This window comes from Pinus tabuliformis, chromosome 4_2, assembly GCF_031772625.1.
Source record: "Pinus tabuliformis cultivar Carrire ecotype Pingquan chromosome 4_2, CPIR1, whole genome shotgun sequence".
Lineage (NCBI taxonomy): Eukaryota > Viridiplantae > Streptophyta > Pinopsida > Pinales > Pinaceae > Pinus > Pinus tabuliformis.
Genome location: NC_142304.1, coordinates 268,022,533 through 268,045,524, shown reverse-complemented (window position 1 = coordinate 268,045,524; position 22,992 = coordinate 268,022,533). Strand labels below are relative to the sequence as shown.

Sequence of the window (22,992 nt, the reverse complement as noted above, 5' to 3'; positions counted from 1 at the left end):
TCCTGGATGAGGAGTATGTCAGGAGTATCGGATCTTATCAGACTTTTGATGGCTTCTTCTTTTATTTTGCTCCCCATACCCCTACAATTCCAGGAGACGATCTTCATCACTTGCTTTTGGAGTGGGGAGCTCCTTTAGAGCTCTGGAGCTGATTTCTAGTCATCTTCGGTGTTTTAGCCAAGAGTTTCTCGAGGGTAGGCTGGCTTCCTTGTAATTTGTCCTTGTAAGTCTCCTGCTCTCTTTTTTCGCGGGCAGATTTTCGGCCTCTCAATGATCTTCTGGCCGAGGATTGCGAACCTGCTATTTCACCTTCTTCTTCTGAATCCTCCGAGCTTTGCACTTCCTCAGCCTCTTCTGTGGGTATCTCTTCCGTTCTGTCTGCATTGCTTTCGACTTGCTTTGGCTCCGAGGGGGGCTCTTTGTGGGGCGATCCTTCATCCTGCATCTCTATTCCTTGAGAGTCCTCTATTGCTGAGCTTAACTGGATAAATTTATTTCCTTGATCTTCCATGTGAGGTGTTTGAAGCCCAGAGCCTGTCTGGGGAGCTTTGGCATTGTTGTTGCCAGTTCTTGGGGCTTTGTTTTTGGTTCTTTTAACCTGCGTCCATCCTTCCTCCTTGCCTTTCTCTGCTTCACTGTTTTTTGGATAGCCTCTAGCAAAATGGCCGTAGACATGACACTTCCTGCACTTGAACGGAAGCTGCTCATAATCCAACTTTTGAACATGCGTCCAGCTTCCGACCCTAATCTTTATTGCCTCAGGCAGACCGACCTCAAGGTCAACTTCAACACAGATTCTAGCGCAATCGAATTGATCTTTGCTGTTGGCTCGATCAATGAATTTACCTAAGGTATTCCCGATGTGTTTGAGAGATTCCCAGTTCCAGCAATGCATTGGCAGATTGGGCAAACGAACCCACACAGGGACGGCTGAGGGGACGTCCACTGCTGGGTCAAAATCAGGCGTCCACTTGTTAAGATACAGCCCCTGAGGGCCCATGAAATAGGGGCCATTGCGGAATATCAGCTCCTTATCTTCTTTTTCAGCAAATTCAAACAGGAAGAAACCCTTCCCCAGAAAATACGAAGTGACTCTGCTTTTAATGAGCGGCGCCTAGTTCCTTGCAACCCAGCTCTCCGTAGTTTTGGGGGAGGGCCAGAGCCCAGTGAACTGTCCAACCAAGGCACGCTCCGCTAAAGAAAGGGCGACCTGGATCGGTTTCTCGGGGGGAAGCGAGATCTCAGGGATGTCATCCAAGCGTTTTACAAATTTCGCAGCCTCGGTCGTTTTCTTTTTTGGAAGAGAGTTCAACAGCTTGACAAAAGCCTCGGCTTCAGAGAGAGGGGGCGAAGAAGACTCCATTGAGGCAGCCTTAGCTCGATCTAATCAAGCTCACCCAAGACCAGCGGGCATAGCCCCCATATCTGCTCAGGAGAAACCCCAGAAAAACGATCAAAAGGGTAAGGGCTGAACCACCGTTACAGAAGCCGAACTCCACGCAGAAGAAGCTGCTCGTGGAAGAAGGTAGAGCCCTCCGAAATGGCCTCAGGGCCGGGGCGACGACCTCATTCGCAGGGATCAGATGCAATGGCAATCCGATCAGAGAATCAGCAACATCAAATATTATATTATATTATTATATATAAAATAATGAATATGATTTCATATGGAGGGAAAAAAATTAAACAAATAACCTTATTCACTCATCATTATAATCAATTATTATTATTTTATTGGTTAAGTTTAAGGTAAGATTAACTCTTTTATTCAACTATCTACTTATACTAAAATACTATCACTAAAACTCTAAAATGCTAAACACCCTTTCAAATATTTCAATTCCACATTTAATTACTCTATAAACATTTTAATAAAATGCCTTTTCCTTTTAAGCTAGTCCAAAACTACAAACCCCATATATTATATTATATTATTATATATAAAATTTCTTGAATATAATAAATTTAAGATATTTGATATTTATAAAATATTTTTTTTAATAATAAAAATATTATATTATTATATATAAAATAAAACAACAGGAAAATAAAATATTTTTTTTAATAATAAAAACAAAATATTATATTATATTAGATTATTATATATAAAATAATGAATATGATTTCATATGGAGGGAAAAAAATTAAACAAATAACCTTATTCACTTATCATTATAATCAATTATTATTAATTATTATTATTTTATTGATTAAATTTAAGGTAAAATTAACTCTTTTTATTCAACTATCTACTCATACTAAAATACTATCACTAAAATTCTGAAATGCTAAACACCCTTTCAAATATTTCAATTCCACATTTAATTACTCTATAAACATTTTAATAAAATGCCTTTTTCTTTTAAGCTAGTCCAAAACTACAAACCCCATAAAAATTTAGTAAGTGAGGTGACGAACTCACCCATTCACGAGTGACACAAACAAAAATGAAATGAAATTATTTATGCTGAAATATTAAAATATCCCTGAGTCCTGAATAATTTGTAACAGGGTTTAAACTCCGCAGAATAATTCTTACTGAAACTTTGGTGAAGATTGAAGAAACGATCATCTACGACTGTGACACACGATGGACTTTTGAAACAGCTTCGTAACCAGAGGAGAAACTTGGCGCTCAGCATGATAACACAACCTACACAAAACAAATAATCATCCTCTCGTGTCTCTGGTATCAAGTGTCCTACAAACAATGGAAACACCCGTCACAAAGAAGAAGAAGACCAAAAAGATGAAGAGGGAGGAAATGGAAAAGCAGAAGACGGACGAATCAGTGGACGTGGATGAAGCAGCAGCAACCAGTGCAGAGAGAAAGAAGAAAAAGAAGAACATAAGAAAAGGAGAAGAAGCAAATGGAGAAGAAGCGGAGTTTGGTGGCGTACAAACAGTGAGCATAGCCGTAGCAGGTTCCATTATTGACAATGCTCAGTCTCCTGAACTTGCTACAAGGGTACCTTAATATGTATTATTTATCAATATTTCTAATTAAAGCCGAAATTTGTTGCAGCATTCACTCTGTGTGTTTGTGTTTTGTGCAGCTGGCTGGACAAATAGCAAGGGCAGCCACCATATTCAGAATTAACGAGGTAAGGAATTTTTGGTGAGCATCGGTCTCCTCACCTTACATGACAATTTTACTTTCAAATCTGTTAGAAATTAAAGAATTGCCCTTACTCTGCCCTATTCCCCTATTCCCAGGGGGGAAGATACACTGGATTTTTATTTATATATTTACAAGATGCTTCATATGGCACGCACGCCTCTTCTATATCGGGGATTTATTACAATGCAGTGTAGCCAGCTTACAACACCGTAGAAAATTCCCTTCAGCTCAGAGGCTACAGGTGGGGGACTTACACCTGGTCCCATCGCCAGCTTGCATTGGCAAAACGACCCATGGGGAGCAAAAAGTGTCTGTGGGATTCGAACCTTTGCGAGGGTGTAAATGCCCCTCCTTAACCTTCCAACCAAGCCCCCCATTAACGATTTTGATTTATTTTGATTTCACGTTGCATTCTATTAAAGGCTTCTGTTACAGTCAAATAATATTACCTAATGATTCATTTAGTTTTAGAGAACAACGCGTTTTCTCTTCCTTTGACACTCCATAATACATATTATTAGCTATTTCTAGTGCACCAAAGTTAACTGAAATGGATTGGATCATCTGGCATTTGACATTTTTCTTGAAGTGTATTCTGAAGGTACGTTAAGAAGTGTTTTGTGTTTACTATATTTTGCTCAAACTATTTTATTGAAGTTAAGCTTAAACATTGGCCTGTAAAAGCGGATGCTTATTCTGCTCTATGACCGTTGGACTGTTCAATATTCTGAAATGATTTCAATTGAGAAATTTCTATGTGTTAGGATATTCCGACACATAGGAAATAGTTAAGTATAACTTGGTCTAGTATAGAGTTAGGTAAAGTGTGTTTCTTTACTATGTAGATTTTGTAACTTACAATCCGACGGTCACGATATGTAGTGATCCGACGGTTCATTCTCTCCTCGGTATTACCGACACTTGATCCGTGGCTTAACACCCGATTGGTCCATGATCTCTATTTAAAGAGCATGGAGGGTCATTTGTAGGTTAACCGTCCATGAGAGAAGCTTATGTAAATTTTCATTCTTTTATTAATAAATTGCCTGAAGTGGCCGTGTTGGCTCAGGCCGTGGACTGTTTCCCTCTTTGAGGGTTTTAACCACGTCAAAAACACTGGTGTATTGATCTGTGATCTGTTTGTGAGCGGTGTCCTTTGGTGTTCTGTCTGAGGAACTTACCCTGTAAATTCCTAACATCTTGCAAGTTCATTTGCACAAAGTAAGTCTTGATCTGTGACAGCTTCAGATATTTGCACAAAACGGATCAGACCAATTTAGTAGAACCTTATTAACAGAACATGGTGCAAATTCACTTTTTTTTTTTGATTTGTTACGAATTTCCTGGTATATCCCTACATAAAAAGATGGAAGTAAAAAGCAAAAACAATAATGGCATTATTATTTTCAATACATTCAAAACAGCTTAGTTACAGAGAAAAGAGAACGAGTTCACGAGAAAAATGGGCCCAGATGATAAGTAACAATGTTTTCCAATCATACCTAGGAAATTTTATAACTCTATTCCATCTTTAGTGATAATGGAGATGAGCACAGTCATTACTTTTGGTATTGTACTATAACTTCTAAAAGATGCCAAACTGTCAAAATGCAATTTATGTGCAATCATTAAAAACTATATACTTTCATTAATACTAGAATATGATACAAAATTGGAAAATTTATAGCACTTTCCCTTAAAATGTTGGACATATCCTGCAATCTAATTGAGTGTAAGTAAAGGCAATTCCTTCTAGATGTCCTAAATATAGATTTCTGATTTGAAAACATTTAAGGCACCATTTGGTCTTACTGCAGCCACGTGGTTCAAACATGAAATCACTATTCAAACATGAAATCACTTATGCATGGCACCTTATGATCAATGATCCAAACTGTTATCAAAATGAATGAAAAAAGCTGAAATACCAGGCCATATTTCATCTGAAACAAAATGGTGCAAGTCTTGAAACTGGGCAGACTGTTTGATCCACATTGGTCCCGTATGCTGCTGTCAGAAGAACATCGAAAGCTCAACCTCCATTTGCTTGGGTCATTCATTAGCAATTTTTTGGGTCATTCATCAAGCAATTACCAAAACAATAGCACAAAGATCACAAACACCAGATATAGGCGGACAGCCAGGGAAAAACCCTGTCAACAACTCTTCCTTAATAACTTCTTGAGATAATCCAAGACTCTTGACCTAGACATAGACTTCCCTCACACCAAGTCAGCCCTTTCTTCCTTCTTGCAGATGATAACGCTTCAGCAACAACTTCAACCTTGCAGCAATAACTTGCAGCAGCAACTTCGACCCAACGCCTGGCAGCAGCAGCAACAACAACTTCGACTTGACAAGGGAGACTTCGATCTTCTAGAGGAATCCACATGAGAAAGAGATAGATAGCCCAAAATTTCGATCTTGACCTTTTCTTCCTTCTTCTCCAACTTCGCACTCCTTTCAGCCTCCTTTTTTCAACTTCGCACTCTTCCAGCTCTTTCTTCTGGGATATCGAACTTGAGTGAGTGAGTGTGAGTGCTCCAAATGAATTCGAACTGCTCCAATATATAGGCTTCTGGTGAGGTCGAATTACCCAGTTTGAGGCCGACTTGGTGTGGAGGTGACAAATACCTTATTTGACTCAATAATAAACCTTTTTACATGATTCAAAAGCCCAAGAAGGGTCTCTTTAAATGGACAATGACTCTAATGACTCAGAATAAATCCTAGAAGTCCTTAGTAGGGACTTTGACCTAAAAACATGATGACCCAAGCATGAAACCCATGCTTTAATAAGTCATAATAATAATAATAAAAAATATCTTTTTCATTCTTTTGATAAATACATTTCATTGTGACTCAAATACATTTTATGAAGACTGAACCTAGTTACATTCTTCAACACTCCCTCTTAACTAGGGAGGTATTCATAATAACAAGTACAAGGAAGATCTCAAAACATATGAATTATTAAGAGTTTAGGCATCACAATGCCATGGACTAGATTCCTAACCAAGGCAATCTATCCAAGGTCCTCCAACAATTTAGGCACTCATGGTGCCGCAAATTAGATTCCTGACCAAGGTAATCTATTCGGGTGGAACTAAGATGGACTAAAGCTTTTAGCCTCTCTAGGTACCATCAGGCTTACTTGCTAACCATCAACCCAGGGATCCAGGTGCGTATTAATGACCAATGCCACCCTCCCTACTTTGGGATCTAGACATCAACACATAGTGCCGACCTGTTGTCCTCCCAGGCAATGTGTTTCACACACAAAGCCTCAACAAATCTCTTCCAAACTTTTATCATCATCAACAAGATCAACAATATCTACTATACCAAGCATGTTTCTAAGATATTCAAATTTCTTATTAGGAAGAGGCTTTTTAAGTATATCAACTACCTGATTGTCGGTCAAGACATATTGTAGCTTCACGATCCCATCTTGCACCAAGTTCCTAATGTAGTGGAACTTATTGTTGATATGGTTCGTCCTAGCATGAAACACGGGATCTTCAGACATCTTGATGCAACTTTGATTATCACAGTTTATCATAGTAGGACCCAGAGGCTTCTCGAACAAATCTGTCAAAAGCTTTCTCAACCATACAACCCCCTTTCCTACTTCACATGTAGCAACATATTCTACAACCAAATCCTGCTTTCCTTCTTTCAGCAGTACCTCAAAGTGCATTCTCCAATTTCTTCTTTCAAGGTATGACCATAATATGCCCTCCCTCTCAACTTGGGAAGATTTCTTCTATCCAGGCTCCCTCTTAACTTAGGGAGATCAACTTTTGTCTATAACATCGGAGAATCTTTCATGGCTTCCATCCTTCTTATCAGAGTCATCATGACCATCATCATTCATATAACTTTCTTCGTCATGCTTATCAACTTTACTTACAAACATCTTCATTATCTTGAAGATTATGTACCTGCACAACTTAGATAGCAAGTACAACCAAATCCATAGAAGCATGAAGTTAACCATATCAGAATCATATAATAATGGAAGCATTAGACTTTAGACACTAGATATCTAACCTTAGTTAGGTTCATAATCAACAAGAGACACATACTTCCACTTCTTGTCCGGGTTTTGTTACAAACCCTAAATCATACCAGTAGATATCAATCTCATTATATCTAGGGCCACAATATCTCTTTCATCGATATGACAAATTCTTTTATAACATATAGCAAACCTTAGAAACAATTCAAACAAGTATAATTCAACAATGCATCTAACAACTTTCTGAATTCATATGTTAGATTTCTACTAGGATTTAGTGCAAGATCCTAGATTTCATACATGAGCCATTAAGCTTCAACAATCAAAACCAATCATAGCTCAATTTCAGATTTCAACAATCTTTCATAAATCTCAGATTATCACACTTTCATCATATTTTAGAGATCTGAACTTTTACTAAGGTTTTTAGTTACAAAAACCTATAATTCATAAACACTATCATCCTAGAGTATCAAACTTTGACTAGGGCTTAGTTCCAAACCCTAGGACTTGTGATCATCAACAATTAGGTCAACACATATATCTAGGATTCCATCATCATGCACAAGCACATCATAACAACATATGTTAGTCAAACCCAATGACACAAACACTTTCAGACATCTAACATATTTAATTAGATGGACAAACATATACCTAGGGTTTCATTCCTAGAACATTGTCTAAAATAAGGGTCTTGCTTATAAACCCTTCCAAAACTTAAAGATCTAGGATTCCAACAACAAACCTTAATTTATCAATACTTCAAAGGTTTGGGATTTCAAACATCATCATTCAACCCTAACAAGTTAGGGTTTTCATAACCATATCAAAACCCCAAATATAACATCATCAAAGCATCAAACATTTTCTCTAGACTTCAACAATAACCCCTAACAAGTTAGGGTTTTCATAACCATATCAAAAACCCAAATATAACATCATCAAAGCATCAAACATTTTCTCTAGATTTCAACAAACCCTAAGTAGGCTAAGGTTTTAGACATTATCATTGACATATTCTTAAGGTAGCGTTTTTACAAAGAATCTTTTTAGGGTTCCACAAGAATAATCAAAGATATAAGGAGGGTAGATTTATCTAATGATGAATTACCCAATCAAGAATCTTTATGATTCAAGAGAGCTAGACACAATAATGTTAGTAATGTAGAATAATTTATCAAGAATGGATATACCTTTATTATGAAGAGAGCAAAACTTATAGTCTAAGGCATACCTTTTGTTTCTTAACAAACCTTGTAATTCCAATGCTTTGTCTTGTGAGGCCTTCTTCGTAATCCTTGAGTATTCAACAAGCCTTTCTTAAACAAGGAAAATATGAATAGAAATGTGATTAATATTTAATACAAACAAACTTAGATAAGTAAGGGAAACCAAAAATGAAAAGGTAATACAAGGAGTAAGATACTTATATTTGGAAGTTGGTGAGGGCTCCCTCCAAACTCGAGGGATACCTATAACCTTATAAAAAAAACTCAAAAATGTTTTTCCAAAATATGTTAAACCTACAAACACTAGAAATAAAAAATGAAATGACTAAAGCTAGAGCAAAGGACTTAGTAGTGTAAGTCCCTTATATCTGATGCTTCAACTTTATTCTTCTTTGGAGATCCTTCTTTAGCAACATTAGCTTGGTCCTTGTTCCTTAGTTCATTCTGAAGACTTGCTACTTGACCAATGTTCTTGATAGTGAACAATCTTGATAAGGCTTCATACATTTCTTGAGTAGAGTCTATGTTGGAAATGTATGGGACAAGATTGTCCTTTATACCTTCTACCATTAGTGTCATAGCCAATATTTCTGACTCTCTAAACTTCACTTTATCTGCATCACTAGATCCTTCGGTAGGTTTCTTCACTTTTCCTCTGACCAAATCCAGGACTTTGTTCTTTTCGAGAATGAGATCAATTCTTTTCTTCCATGACCTGTAATTTGATGCATCTTCTAGTTTGTTCTCTCCCTTGACATTATCCTTGAAGGTAGTAAGCTACTACGCTTCTTTCCTTATAAGATCTCCTTATATGATCCTTTGCTCAACCTTTTGAGGTTTCTTAGATTCCTTTCAGTAGATCCTCAAACTGCCTTTTTCCTTCTTCACCTTAGCTCTGATACCATGTTAGAAAATCAGAAAGGCAGAAAGATTTTCTTTATATAGATAATTACTTGTGACTTTCTTATCTTTATGTTCTTCTTTTATCTTTTAGTTCATCAAGCAATTACCAAAACAATAGCACAAAGATCATAGACACCAGATATAGGCAGACAGCCAGGGAAAAACCCCTATCTAGGGGAAAACCCAGTCAACAACTCTTCCTTAATAACTTCTTGAGATAATCCAAGACTCTTGACCTAGACACATACTTCCTCTACACCAAGTCAGCCCTTTTTTCCTTCTTGCAGATGATAACCCTTCAGTGACAACTTCAACCTTGTAGCAATAACTTGCAGCAGCAACTTCGACCCAGCAACTGGTAGCAGCAACAACAACAACTTCGACTTGACAAGAGCGACTTCTATCTTCTAGAGGAATCCACATGAGAGAGAGAGAGATAGCCCAAAATTTTGATCTTGACCTTTTCTTCCTTCTTCTCCAACTTCGCACTCCTCTTAGCTTCCTTTTTCCAACTTCGCACTTTTCCAGCTCTTTCTTTTGGGATATCAAACTTGAGTGAGTGAGTGTGAGTGCACCAAATGAATTTGAACTGCTCCAATATATAGGCTTTTGGTGAGGTCTAATTACTTAGTTTGAGGCTGACTTGATCTCCTTGAGGCCAACTTGATCTCCTTAGACCAAATTGGTGTGGAGGTGACAAATAACTCAATAATAAACCTTTTTATATGATTCAAAAGCCCAAGAAGGGTCTCTTTAAATGGACAATGACTCTAATGACTCAAAATAAATCCTAGAAGTCCTCAATGGGGACTTTAACCTAAAAACATGATGAGCCAAGCATGAAACCCATGCTTTAATAAATCATAATAATAATAATAATAATATATTTTTCGTTCTTTTGATAAATACATTTCATTGTGACTCAAATACATTTTATGAAGACCAAACCTAGTTACATTCTTCAACAATAATTAATACCAATCCATAACATGCAGTGAAGACGACTGAAGAAGATTGCAGACCCTTTTTATGATTATTTTTCCGTGGACACTGGAAAGGATCATGGATTATCTAGGCCTGAAAGTGTGAAAATTCTATCACTGCAGCAACTGATTTACTTTTCCTACTTATTCCATCATAAGTCATTTATGAAATCACTTCAATAAACATTAAAATAAATACTGCTGCAGATATCACACCGTAATACAGAAACACAAATATGCGCAAGAATCAACACATTGACACAGATGTTTTGGACTAATGTCCCCGGAAAAACCCAATGTGGGAAAACCGGTGCAGCGAGGGAGGATTTTATTATTAAGCAATTTTCTAGTACAACAGGGTGCCAAAGTGGCTTACCCATAGATAGACAAATTCTCCAACACTTCTTCTGAACCCAGCGTCAGCCCTATTGGCCTCTACATGGCTTGAAACCCTCTGTGTCAGCCCGTTGAGACTCTGCGCAGCCTCTCTGGCCTTCTGCGTCACTCCTGCAGCCTTTGTGTGGATGACGCAGGCCCTGCTGGCTCTGCGTGGCTCCCTTTGGCCCTGCGTCTGCCTCTTCTACCTCTCTGCAATGATCTCCCGTCTCTCTGTTCCGTACTTGCTGCCTCTTGACTGCTCACCAGAGCACTGGTTCAATTTTTCAGCTAACTCCGCTCCAGAAATTGAACTCACTGGTCTCTCTCAGTGTGTTCTCCAAGTGACCCTCAAGCCTCCTCTTATACTTTTCTCGTTGACAAATCAACGGCCGAGATTAAGTCCCTAATCAACAGCTAAGATTAGATCTGGCTTGATCCATGATTTTTGGACCATTCTAACACAGTTTCATATTAATTCACATTAATATTTTATTTTCCCTAAGTTTAGGCTTAGGGATTACATTAAAAATATTAATTATTTTAATATCTCCCAAATTGTTTAGAATCTGCCCAAACCCTTCTTGGGTATTGGAGATTTCATGTGTCTTAGCCTCTCCACCAAGTTTCGTGGCTAGAGCACATCCGATGCTACCCCAAATCAACACTCCCTCTTAGCGAGGACTGTGCTCTGGCAATACTCTTCATTGAGCATCACCCTGATCATCCGGCATCGGTTCCTGTGCTGATGCTAAGCCTTCCTGCCCAACATCCTCTGCACTGTTGTCCATGGCTCTGCCATTGCTACTGCCACTGCTGCCTCTATACGACCTGGTCCTTTCTCCCAACATTGCATCTACACTGCAACTCCCTCTTCACACTCATTTCTACTTCTGAAAGGGGTTCTTTACCATCCCCATCTTTTCCTCGAAGTAGTCAAATTTTGACTTTCCAAGGGCCTTGGTGAGGGTATCTGCCACCTGTTCTCCTATAAGAGTGTAGCTCAACTGTACAGCTCCTCGTTGGACACAGTCTCTGACAAAGTGACACCGGATATCAATATGCTTTGACCTATCATGAAACGCTGGATTCTCAGAGAGTTTGATGCAACTCTGATTATCGCACATGATCCTGGTCGCCTCCATATTCCTTCTAAATAAGTTCACCAGTAGTTTTCTAAGCCATATGGCCTCACACGAAGCTGTGCTTGCTGCCATATATTCTGCCTCAGATGAGCTCAGAGCCACAGACTTCTGTTTCCCACTGCACCAGGAGGTCATTCCTGATCCAATGTTGAAATAGTACCCAGAGGTACTTCTCTGATCCATTGAACTTCTTGCCCAATTTGCATTAGTAAATCCACTCAACCTAATATCCTTCCCCTTGGTGTACAAGAGCCCATAATCAACTATTCCCCGTAAATACTTGAGAACGTGTTTGGCTGCTGCCCAGTGTGCCCTCTTTGGTTCCACCATGAACTGATTGAGGGTGTTGACAGTGTAGCAAATATCTGCCCTGGGATTGACCAGATACATCAGGGACCCTATGAGCTGTCGGTATAAGGTGGGATCGACATCCTTTCTTTTGATGCATCAATTTTCTTCTAGTTGGTAATCATTGGCGTAGCCATAGGTCTGCAATCTCCCATCCTGAATCTTTACAAGATTTCTGTAGCATACCTCCCTTGCCCAAGGAAGATTTCTCCTTTTTGCTGCCAAACTTCCAATCCTAGGAAGTAGTGCATTCGTCCCAGATCCTTCATATTGAACTTTGTGGCTAGATTCTTCTTGCAGTCCTCAATGAGTCTGGATGATCCTGTCAGAAAGAGATCATCCACATATAATACTAAGATAAGCGACTTGTTCTCTACGACCAGAGAGTAGAGATTTGGATCCGCGTCACTCTTGACAAACCCCATCTTCTGCAATTAGCCATCTATTCGACCGTACCATGTTCTCGGTGCCTGCTTCAGCCCATACAAGGATTTCTTCAGTCTGCATACATGAGACTTCTCATGAGTTTCCAAGCCCTTTGGTTGTTCAATGTATACCTCTTCTTCTATTACCCCGTTCAGAAATGCCGTCTTGACATCCATCTAATGGATCTCCCATCCCATCTGGGCTGCAAGAGATATCACGGTCCTAATAGATGTATACCTGGCTATCGGGGCGAAGGTTTCCTCATAGTCAATCCCTTCCTTTTGAGCATACCCCTTAGCCACAAACCTGGCCTTGTATTTCTCAACACTGCCGTCCACAACATATTTGATCTTGTAGATCCATCTCGAACCTACCACAGATCTGTCTTGAGGCCTTGACACCACCTCCCAGACATCGTTCACCATTATGGAGTTATACTCCTCTACCATCGCATCTAGCTAGACCTGATGCTGAGCTGCCTCCTTGAAACTGGCAGGCTCTCCATCCTGAGCTACTAACGCCTGATATCTGTCTGGCTGTTTTCGCTCCCTCTTACTGTTCCTTGGTTTTGTAGCCGCAGAGAGCTACAAGATGGGTAGGATTCTTGAGGAGGTCCACCTCATGAATCAATACCTTGCTACGGGAGCCCATAGTATGTAGTAGCAGGATGGATCAGTGGCAGTTGTTGCAGTTAGGTGCTAGAGTGACAGATGCAGTAGCTAGTAGCAAGTCAGATACTGGGCAGCGCAGAGTTGGTAGTAGTGCAGATGGCACGGGGCGGAGTTAGTAGCAGCGCAGAGGCTTTAGTGATAGCGCAAAGTCTAGCAGCAGTCAGGACTTAGGTGACAGATACATCATACTGACCACAGTTGGTTCAGTATTTTGGATGCTTTTTCGTTGTAGTTGCAACAACAACAGATGGAGAGGGAGATGCAGTGCAGATGTAGTGTTGGTAGCAGTTCAGTAGGGCCAGAAGCAACACGGATGCGGAGTTTATTAGAGTTGCGCAGTAGTTGGTGGGCAGCAACAACCAAACATCAACAATGTAATAGGAGGTGGTGCAAAGACAGGGTGTTGCTTCAGTGGGTTGCAGCACTAAAATACATTCCTCGCTAAGAGGGAGTGTTGATTTTTGTAGCATCAGATGTGTTCTAGCCACGAAATTTTGTGGAGAGGGTAGAATACATGTATTCTCCAAAACCCAGAAATTGTTTCTAGAAATTCCACCTAGAGACGACTTAATTAAAATAATTAACTTTTTTTAATGGTTCCTAAGTCTAAACTTAGGAAATCTAGTTAATTAAAGGGTATTAATTAAGTCATGGTGAGAATCTTCTAGAAGAAGACATGGATTGATTTCTAGTTAATCTTAGCCATCGATTATGTTTTAATCTTGGCCATTGAAGCCTTAACGAGAGATTATAAGAAGAAATTCGATGGGGGTTGGAGAACACACTTGAGGAGCAAGGAATTCAATATTGCTGGGAAATCGAACTCCAGAGTAGTAGCTATGTGTTGCCGGAGGTGATTCAGTAGTTTTGATGCAGTAAGAGAGGGGCAGGGATAGCAAGGTTGAGAGGAAGTTTTTCCAGTTCGGTGAGTGCATAGCAGAGAGACAGAGAGGGTGACACAGTGCAGAGAGGCAGCGCAGAGCTTCAGAGGGAGATCCATATTTTGCTGAGGAGAAGTCGAGATTTAGACGCAGGATCTGGAGTGGGAGCTCGGAGGCCAGAAGATTGAGTTTCCAGAGTAGCAGCTGATCAACAGAGTGAGAGAGACGCTGGTCCCAATAGGCTAACGCAAAGGCAGCAAGGGGCAACTCATCTTGAGCTAAGGTCAGTGTCGCATCACCGGTGGAAGTGAGATTTTTCTCACTAGACTTCTGTCAGTCATTTACTCTGTATGGAAAGCTAGATTTGATTTTCCATAGATTTGTACTCAGATTTACTACCGCATAATAATAAAACCTCAGCTGCTGCACCAATTTTCCCAAGTTAGGTTGTTTCGGGTACATTGGTCCAAAAATAACGGTGTTTATTGTGTGTGTGCATCTATTCTTCCATTGTTTTTATTTCTTCTGCAGTATTGTATTTGTGAAGGCTGCAGTGTATATGTTTCTATATTTGCCGTAGGAAACTGCAAGTCATTTGTTTGATTAATTTAACAAATAGAAGAAACATTATCAGTTGCTGCAGTGGGATTCAGGATCACCGTATTTTCACACGCCCTAAAGATTTTGAGGAGATTCAACATGCAAGATTGCAAGCCCATGACCACACCTCTAGTCACAAACTAGAGGAAGGTGGACTCATCTATATTGGAGCGAGTGGACCCCTCACTTTATCGACAGTTGATTGGGACACTAATGTATATGGTGAACACACGACTAGCCATATGTTTTGTAGTTAACTCTTTGAGCCAGTTCATGGTCGAGCCTACCAGAGCTCATTAGGTTGTTGCAAAGCACGTATTGAGGTATCTCAGGGGGACAATAGAGTATGGATTGTGGTATAGATAGGTTGATGGGGTGAAGCTTGAGGGCTTCATTGGTGCAAATTGGGCAGGGAGTTCCATAGATAAGAAGAGCACATTGGGCTGCACATTTAGTATTCGATTAGCAATTGTTTCTTGGTTTAGTCGGAAACAAAGGTCAGTTGCATTGAGATCAACAGAGGCCGAGTACATGGCTGCCAGTTTGGTAGCATGCGAAGCCATTTGGTTGAGGAAGTTGCTCGTGGGCTTGTTTGGATAGGAGTTGGAGACCACCGTGATTCACTGTGACAATAAGAGCTGCATAAAGTTCTCTGAGAATCCAGTGTTTCACGATCTCTTAAAGCACATTGTGATACACTATCATCACATCAGGGACATTGTTCAGAGAGGTACAATTAGACTCCTATACATATTGACAGAGGAGCATACAACAAGCATTCTGACCAAGGCATTGCCAAGGCGCCTATACATTGGCCTCTGCGCAGCAAGAAGAGGCTGCCTTAGACAGTGTGGGAAAGAGAGGCTGTTTGGGTGCTCTTGTAGGGGGAAAGGCCGAAGTTTGAAGCTTAGGGCCGCAACAAGAAGAGGCAATTCAACATGGGTGAAATAGGGCTGTTCCGAAGCCATTTCAGGAAGACTGAAGGGATGGAATGAGGTCGAGTATCTTGCTAGAAGGCCGAGGAGAAAGGGAGCTGTTTGAGGGCTCGTAGAGGGTGGAACAGTCCTCTAGAAAGGCTGCCGTAGGCTTGTTCTAAGGGCTGTAGGATGCCACTGTAATGAAAGGAGGGCAGAGCCATTATTAAGGGCTAGAAGGCTGCCCAAAATTATAGAGAAGGGGATAGCCTTCCCTTGGAGGACAACCACATTAATTAAGGGAAAATTTGGGCAGATTTTAGGGGCTGTTTGGTTGGGTGTGTAAGGGCTGCCAGATGCCCTAACCAGTCACCACATAAGCAGCAGTGAAGGCAGCATTGGAACAACAGTGTTGTGGACAGCTAGGCAATGGAGCATGGTGGAACCATGATGCATGGACAGCAAGACAGCAAGGCTGCCATATGCCCAGAACAACAGTGTTTTGGGCATGACTGTTAGGTACAACAGTGCAGCAGTACAACTAGGACAGCTAGGCAATGGTACATACATATTTGGAGTAGCGTAAGTATGTTATGTTGTTATAGGGACAACAACAATGCTGGGTTGCTGTAAGTATATTGAGATAACAAGCCGTGATGGGACAACAATACTAGCAGCAATGATATTGTGCCACAATGTTCAATGGGACAACAGCATGATGAGACAGAACAATGATGGGACTGCCATGTCATTGTGCAACAGTGGCACAATGGGACAACAAGCATGGACAACATGGTGCAACATGGCAAGCTTGTACAACATGGAAAGCATGGTATAGTATGGCAAGCATGGTGCAGTATGGCAAGCATGGACAACATGGTGCAACATGGAAAGCTTGTACAACATGGAAAGCATGGTGCAATATGGCAAGCATGGACAACATGGATAGTTGTGGCAAGCACATGAGACATGCTGTATGACAACATGGTTCAACCATGGCACATGGGACAACAATGCAACATTAGGTGTAGCAGTCATGAGGTCCCGCATTATGATAATGGGTGCAGCATGGTGCAGCACGGTGAGGTGCAGCATGATGACAAGATGCAACACGATGATAGGTGAAGGAGTCACCTTGGAGAATCAGTTGAAGTAACATGTTTTCAACTGATCTCATGTATCATCTTCTTATAGATGATCTATGCTCTTATCTAGATAAGTCAAAGTGTTGACTATGTTGTAAATGTACTATCTCTCTCTCTCTCTCTCTGATGAACTATTGAAGAACATATAAGAAGAATTGATCAAGGTTTTCCCCACATTGGGGTTTGTTCCTGGCTAGCGCCACATCTTGTGTCCTCTTGTCTTGACTTGTCTTTTGCGATTTATGTTTATGTTCTATTTGCAGTTTACTTTAACGCTGACGTGATTGCTAATCTGGAAAAGATATTGAGCTAACTGTGAAAATTGAAATAAATTGCTCTAAGCATAGAACATACCTAAAATTAACACAGAGGGAGTGGCGCAGAGCCTTAGCGCAATGCTTGAAGGGCGTAGTTTCTGTCGGGGCAGAAATCCGCTGGAAAAGAACGAAGACACGTAGAAGGGGAATTTTCTCCTCTTCGAACTTTCTGTTAGAAAGTTCAAATTTCTCACTTGTTGAGCAGCTGAGCAGTACTAAGCAGTGACTACAGGAGTCAATTCGACAATTGGGTGAGATGGCATCGCATGGGCTCAGAGATCAGGACAAGTTGGACAGAGCCTGCAACTATGTCATATGGAAGACCAAAATCTTAGCTGTTCTGGAGGAATATGATCTCGAGGCCTATGTCAAAAGTGTTGTAGCTGTTTCTGTTGACAACAATCAAAAGAAGAAGTACAAGGCCGAGCAGGGGAGGGAAAAGAGGCTCATTCTCGATGGAGTTCGTGTGGTCTCACACTTGCAGGGCAAGGATACAACTCGAGAGATGTGGGAAGCCTTGTCTTCTTTGTATGAAGGTGTTGAGATTTTCTGTTTTATTAAATTTGGGAAAAATCTCATGTATGTGACAACAATAGGATTAGTTGCTATATTAGCTCCAATATTTTTTGAGGAGGAGTTAATGCATCCTATATTTGTTGTGAGGGAATTTATGATTCAGTTTTATGCTCCAGCTATATAGAAATGTAATCCCGTAGAGGATTGAGGGTGTGTGTAGAGAAAATAGGGTGAGCTGAGAGTATGTGTGAAGAATTAAAAGTGCTGTAATCTCCTTTGAATAATAAGATTGCCGATGCCTCTGTTCTGGTGGACGTAGCCTAGATTGGTTGGGTGAACCACGTTAAATCTGTGTGTTATGGTTTTGTGTTTTTTAATGTGCTGTGTATGTTTGTTTAATTTTATTTCCGCTGCGCATTGTTTGGTCTAACAGAAGGCTCTTCCGAACATCGAAAGATGTATTTGGAGTAGAAGTTGCAACGGACTTTGATGCAGAAAGGAGAAGGGGTGAACCTCTATCTTCAATGTCTTCAAGACACTAGAGACCAACTTGCTGCAGTGGGGTCCACTCCTCAGCCACCCACGATGGTGAGGATAGCCCTGAATGGAGTCTCGGATGAATGGCAAGTTTCGTCGTAAGCATATTGGGCAAGGAAAAACTACCTTGATGGGAGGAGATGTGGGCGGCTCTTCAACAGGAGGAGGTAAGGAGGGACCTAGTGAAGGTCAACCTTAATGACAACAGTGGGAGTGGCACAAAGGCGGAGGAGGAGGAAAACACAACACTAGCATCGAAGGGACAACAAAAGCCAAAGAGAAAGAAGGACATTTCGAAGGTGAAATGTTTCAGTTGTGGTGAGATGGGCCAATATGCATCCTAGTGTCCTTTGAAGAAAAATGACAAAGATGAGAAACATGATCCTAAGGCTGCTTCAACAAAGATTGACGAGGATGAGTTTTCCATGAGTGCCCACGCATCTCCAGGAGGGAGATGGGGCGATGTTGAGCTGTAGTCGGGAGGACTACATATGCGCAGGATCCTTGAGTAGTCCACCTCTTGGATCAATTCCTTGATACGGAAGCCCAAGATTCAGCAGTAGCGAGATGGACTTAGTGTCAGATAATGCAGTGGATTGTTTGGAGGATAGATGCAGTAGCAGGGGACCAGAGACTGATCAACGTAGAGCAAGGTTGGCAGTAGTGTAGTTGGCACAATGCATGAGTTAGCAGCAACGCAAAAGATTCAGAGGCTCAGAATCAACAACAGTCAAATTCCAACATTGTATTATGCTGAACATAGTTAAGTTCAACTAATTTTGGATGTTTTTCAGTTGCTTCTTTCAACAACTGAGTTGCAGTACGAATGCAGTGTTAGTAATGGCAGTGCTAGCAGCATAGCAGATGCAACGTTTGAGAGGGAGTTGTAGTACAGATGCAGCAGTGGCAGTGGCAGTGTCATGGGTAGCAGTACATTAGCAACAACAACATAGTGTTGGTGGCAGCAACAGTGCGGAAAGGGAGATGCTTCAGAAGCAGAGCAACATGCAGTTGGGCATTGTTGCTAGAGCACTTTCCTCGCTAAGAGGGAGTGTTAGTTTTTGGTAGCATCGGAAGTGCTCTAGCCTTGAAAATTGGTGGAGAGGCTAAGGCACATGAGTTCTAAAGAACCCAGAAACCGTTTAGTGAAATTCCACTTGGATTGTATTTTATTAAAATAGTTAATATTTTTAATGCGGTACCTAAGTCTAAACTTAGGAAAATTAAAATATTGATGGGTACAAATCAAAATATGGGTGAGAATGATTTGGAAAGTGGATCAAGTCATGTTTTAATCTTAGCCGTTGATTAGAGACTTAATCTCAGCCGTTGAAGACTCAACAGGAAAAGTATAAAATGGAGGCTTGGGGTTCATTTGGAAACACACACAGAGAGAACGAATTGATCAAGAATTCGATTCCTAGGGCAAGGTTTGCTAAGGATTTCGAATTAAGTGATCATTCTGTAGCAGAGGGGTAGTGAGAATCCGGGAGAAGGACTTTCTAAAGAATATAGACAGAGAGGTGGAGAGAGCCAACAGAGCAGAAAAGCTTTGCCTATCACGCAGAAGCCAGAACTGCCAGGAACAACCGGAACTGTCAGGAATTGCTGGAACAACCGGGAAAGCTGACGCAGAGGGAAGAGGCTGAAACTGCTGAAACAACCAGGAAAGCTGACGCATAGGGCAAAAGTTGGAACTGTCGGGAACAGTAGGAACTGCCGAGAAAGTTGACGTAGAGGGCAAAAGCTGGAACTGATTGGAACAGTCAGAACTGTCGGGAATTGTCGAAATAACTGGGAGAGCTGACGCAGAGGGTAGAGAAGGTGACGTAGGGCCAACGTAGAAATAGCCGGGGTTAGGCAGTCTTGTGCTGGATCAGCCGAAATTCTGCAGAGTGAAGTGAGGTAACACTCACTCAAAATTTCCACCAGTATTTCCTCTGTAAAGGATTGCTAGATGAGCATCCTAGATTTGTATTCAAATATTTTTCCTGCATAATAATAAACCCTCAGAAATGCTGCACCGGTTTTCCCACATTGGGTTTTTCCGGGGACTATTGTGTCCAAAAATAAGTGTGTCCTGTGTATCTTGTTCTTTGCTCAGTTTTCTGTTTCATGAGATCAAATATTTAATTAGTGTAGGCTGCAAAAGTAATTTGCTTCAGTGTTCAGAAGAATAACTTAATGAATGTAATTTAAAAATCAAGTAGGTGAAGTAGATTCAGATTTGCTGCAGTAGGGGTTCCTTCAGTGTACGAATTTTCACAGACTCCCCATAACGAAATGCTTCTACATGCTTGGATTTTTTCATATTATACCAATCCCCTTTCGAAGCTCGCTTTCTTTTCGATTTTCTGTCTCTTCGTCTGTTTAATTTCTGCTTTACTGTAACTTCTAGAATTGGACCATCAGGGATAAATTCCTTATTCCAATTGTCCTTTGACTGAGACTGCAAGTTGTTCTTCATTGGTGGCTTCATCAACGACGTCTGAATCATGTGATTTGTCTCCACCTTTGTCATAATGGAATTCATTGTCATCTTCTTCCTATCCAATTTCTTCCCTGTTTTTAGGATTTTTAGTTTGTATTGCCGAGAATTATTTGTTCATTTTAACACATGCATCCTTAGAATCATCAACAACCACCTTTGTAGATAGTGTTTCTTGATCATGTTCTTGGCTATGTTCATGCTTCCTTTCTTCCTTAGCTAGGTCCTCACTGACACTGTATGCTTCTTGTATAGCCGCAACCAAATATTAGATTGTGCCTTTGCTTCAATTGGCTTGGGCTTATTGTTAGTGTTGCTTGATTTATTTTTCTCACAGCGAAACCAAAAATTGTTCCATTTACCTGCCTTCTGTTGTGTGCCCTCATTCTTTAATGCCAGTGTTTAATCAAATTTGGAGGTCACAGGTGTGGCAGCTATTCTATTCTGTTGAGTGGGTTGCCCAAACGTGCCCTCCCCAAAAACTGGAGTTTATGTGCTGTAAGGGAACAAGTTGCTGCCAAAAGCAAGACTGCTTTGGCTAAAATCTGGTGTTGAAGATTGAATTATTCCAAATGGCTGAGTACTTTTAAGGGGCGAGTGTCCTTCATTAGATGCAAAAGATTGATCTCTTTTATTCTTTGCCTCCAATTTCTTCAATTCCTCAAAAGTCCTTCTATTCCAATATTGCATTTCCTTCATGGTTTCCACGTGCTGCCTTTCCAATTGCCGCCACTGTTCTGCATACTCCTCACTGATTATTGTTTCCTGAGGTTCCATCTTTAAATACCCTCTAGGTTGGCAGGCAAGGCAACTTTGGTACCACTGTAATATACTAGGGCAAATTTTCACACCAGGGTTTGTAGGTTTTCAACCATTTTTTTTTAAATTCACAATTTAGTTCAATAACAATAATGGATAATAACTTCAAAATTCATAATGGAAGTTGATGAATAAGCAATTCATATCCAATTGTCCAGTACATATACAACCAATGCCAGATGGCAGAAACGATCCCAAATAATTCTAATTTTATTCTGAATTGAACTAGGCTTATGATCATTGAATTATACTAAAATGCTATTGTGTTATGAACATAATAAACTGTTTGATCAGCGTCAGAATCCCTTCCTGCTACAGGACCTGTCCGCAAATGCTACTAAACAGTGTATGCAAGCTCAAAGATGGTTGCACTCTAGTTTGTGCCCAAAACTCCTCCAATCTGACTCAAGATTTCCGTGTATGCTTCAATGATGTCTGACCTGCTCCAGGATCTCCTGAAGCGTTATGCTTTAATCAGGGCACGAACCAGCTTGTAAGGGCATACTTGAACACTTATGCAAATTCAGGAAGTGTGCTGCAAAGTCACCTTAGGCTGCCAGAAAGGGATCTCACTGTTGGGGTGGTTTGATTGATCCATGGTGCCCTAACAGACTCTCAGGTTAACTTGACCAACACACATGGATCCTGATGCTGCCACAGGGAAAATTCTTCAACGCTAATGCCTTGATCTACAATTACTATTTTTGATTGCTCCATTGTCACAAGGATACTCTATTGATGGGTGACCTAAATCCATTTACCTAAACTGCTCCGCTACAAAGATACGCGGTTCCGCTCTTTCTGAAATGCTTTGCTATCACAAAATATTTGTTCGCAGGTGTTCAGATTGTATTGCAGGATTCTTACGTAGAAAATTTCATTGCCGCAGGAGGCATAGCCTTAAATAATTGGTCTCCTGACTAACGTCAGGATTATCTCAGAACTTTGACCACAAAGGAATGCAACTATCACAGTAAGATGACGTCCAGCCGAGAGTGCAAATAATTAAGATAAAGGCGTTCTGCCCAGAATACCAGAAGATAGATTTCCTATTGCCTGACAATCACAATACCAAATCCAGAGTCCAAACCTGTGGCTGAACAAAGTAGAAGAAATAGGAAATAAAAGAGAAAATTTATCAACTAGGGTGGAATCTTTCACCACTGAAATTGATAGGGAAAAGGGGTATTAAAACCCTCAGAGCCTCAAGCTCAAGAAAACAAAGATAAATGATCCAATTTCCTGATGATCAAAATGAATTCAATCCTCTTGTATTTATAGACTTCCTAGAGGGGATCCTCTCCTTAATTGATTGAGTAAAATTCACACAAAACCCCAACTTTGGGTTTCTTTGCCCAACAGCCCCAAAACTCGCCCACTCATTGGGTATTTTGGGGTTTTCCCCTTTATGGATGACTACAGCCTACGGGGATTGATAGGTTACTTCGTCCCTTAAGCAATTAATTTTTCGGGAACATTACATGGATGTTGTGGAGCCAAACTTCTATCTTCATGATAGGGTCCTCGCAATCAACCTTACTTATCACTTT

At 40.6% G+C, this 22,992-nt stretch overlaps 1 protein-coding gene across 1 annotated transcript in view; it reads left to right on the top strand.

Moving 5' to 3' along the window:
- The first annotated feature begins 2,427 nt into the window (after nt 1–2,427).
- The window catches only part of LOC149169009 (methyltransferase C9orf114 protein), a 253,903-nt gene continuing 233,338 nt past the window's right edge, over nt 2,428–22,992 (top strand). Inside the window, exons 1-2 of the mRNA XM_089428512.1 lie at nt 2,428–2,968; nt 3,057–3,104. Of these exons, the coding sequence (XP_089284638.1) occupies nt 2,711–2,968; nt 3,057–3,104 (306 nt within the window). The 5' untranslated portion in view covers nt 2,428–2,710. The remainder of the gene's footprint in view (nt 2,969–3,056; nt 3,105–22,992) is intronic.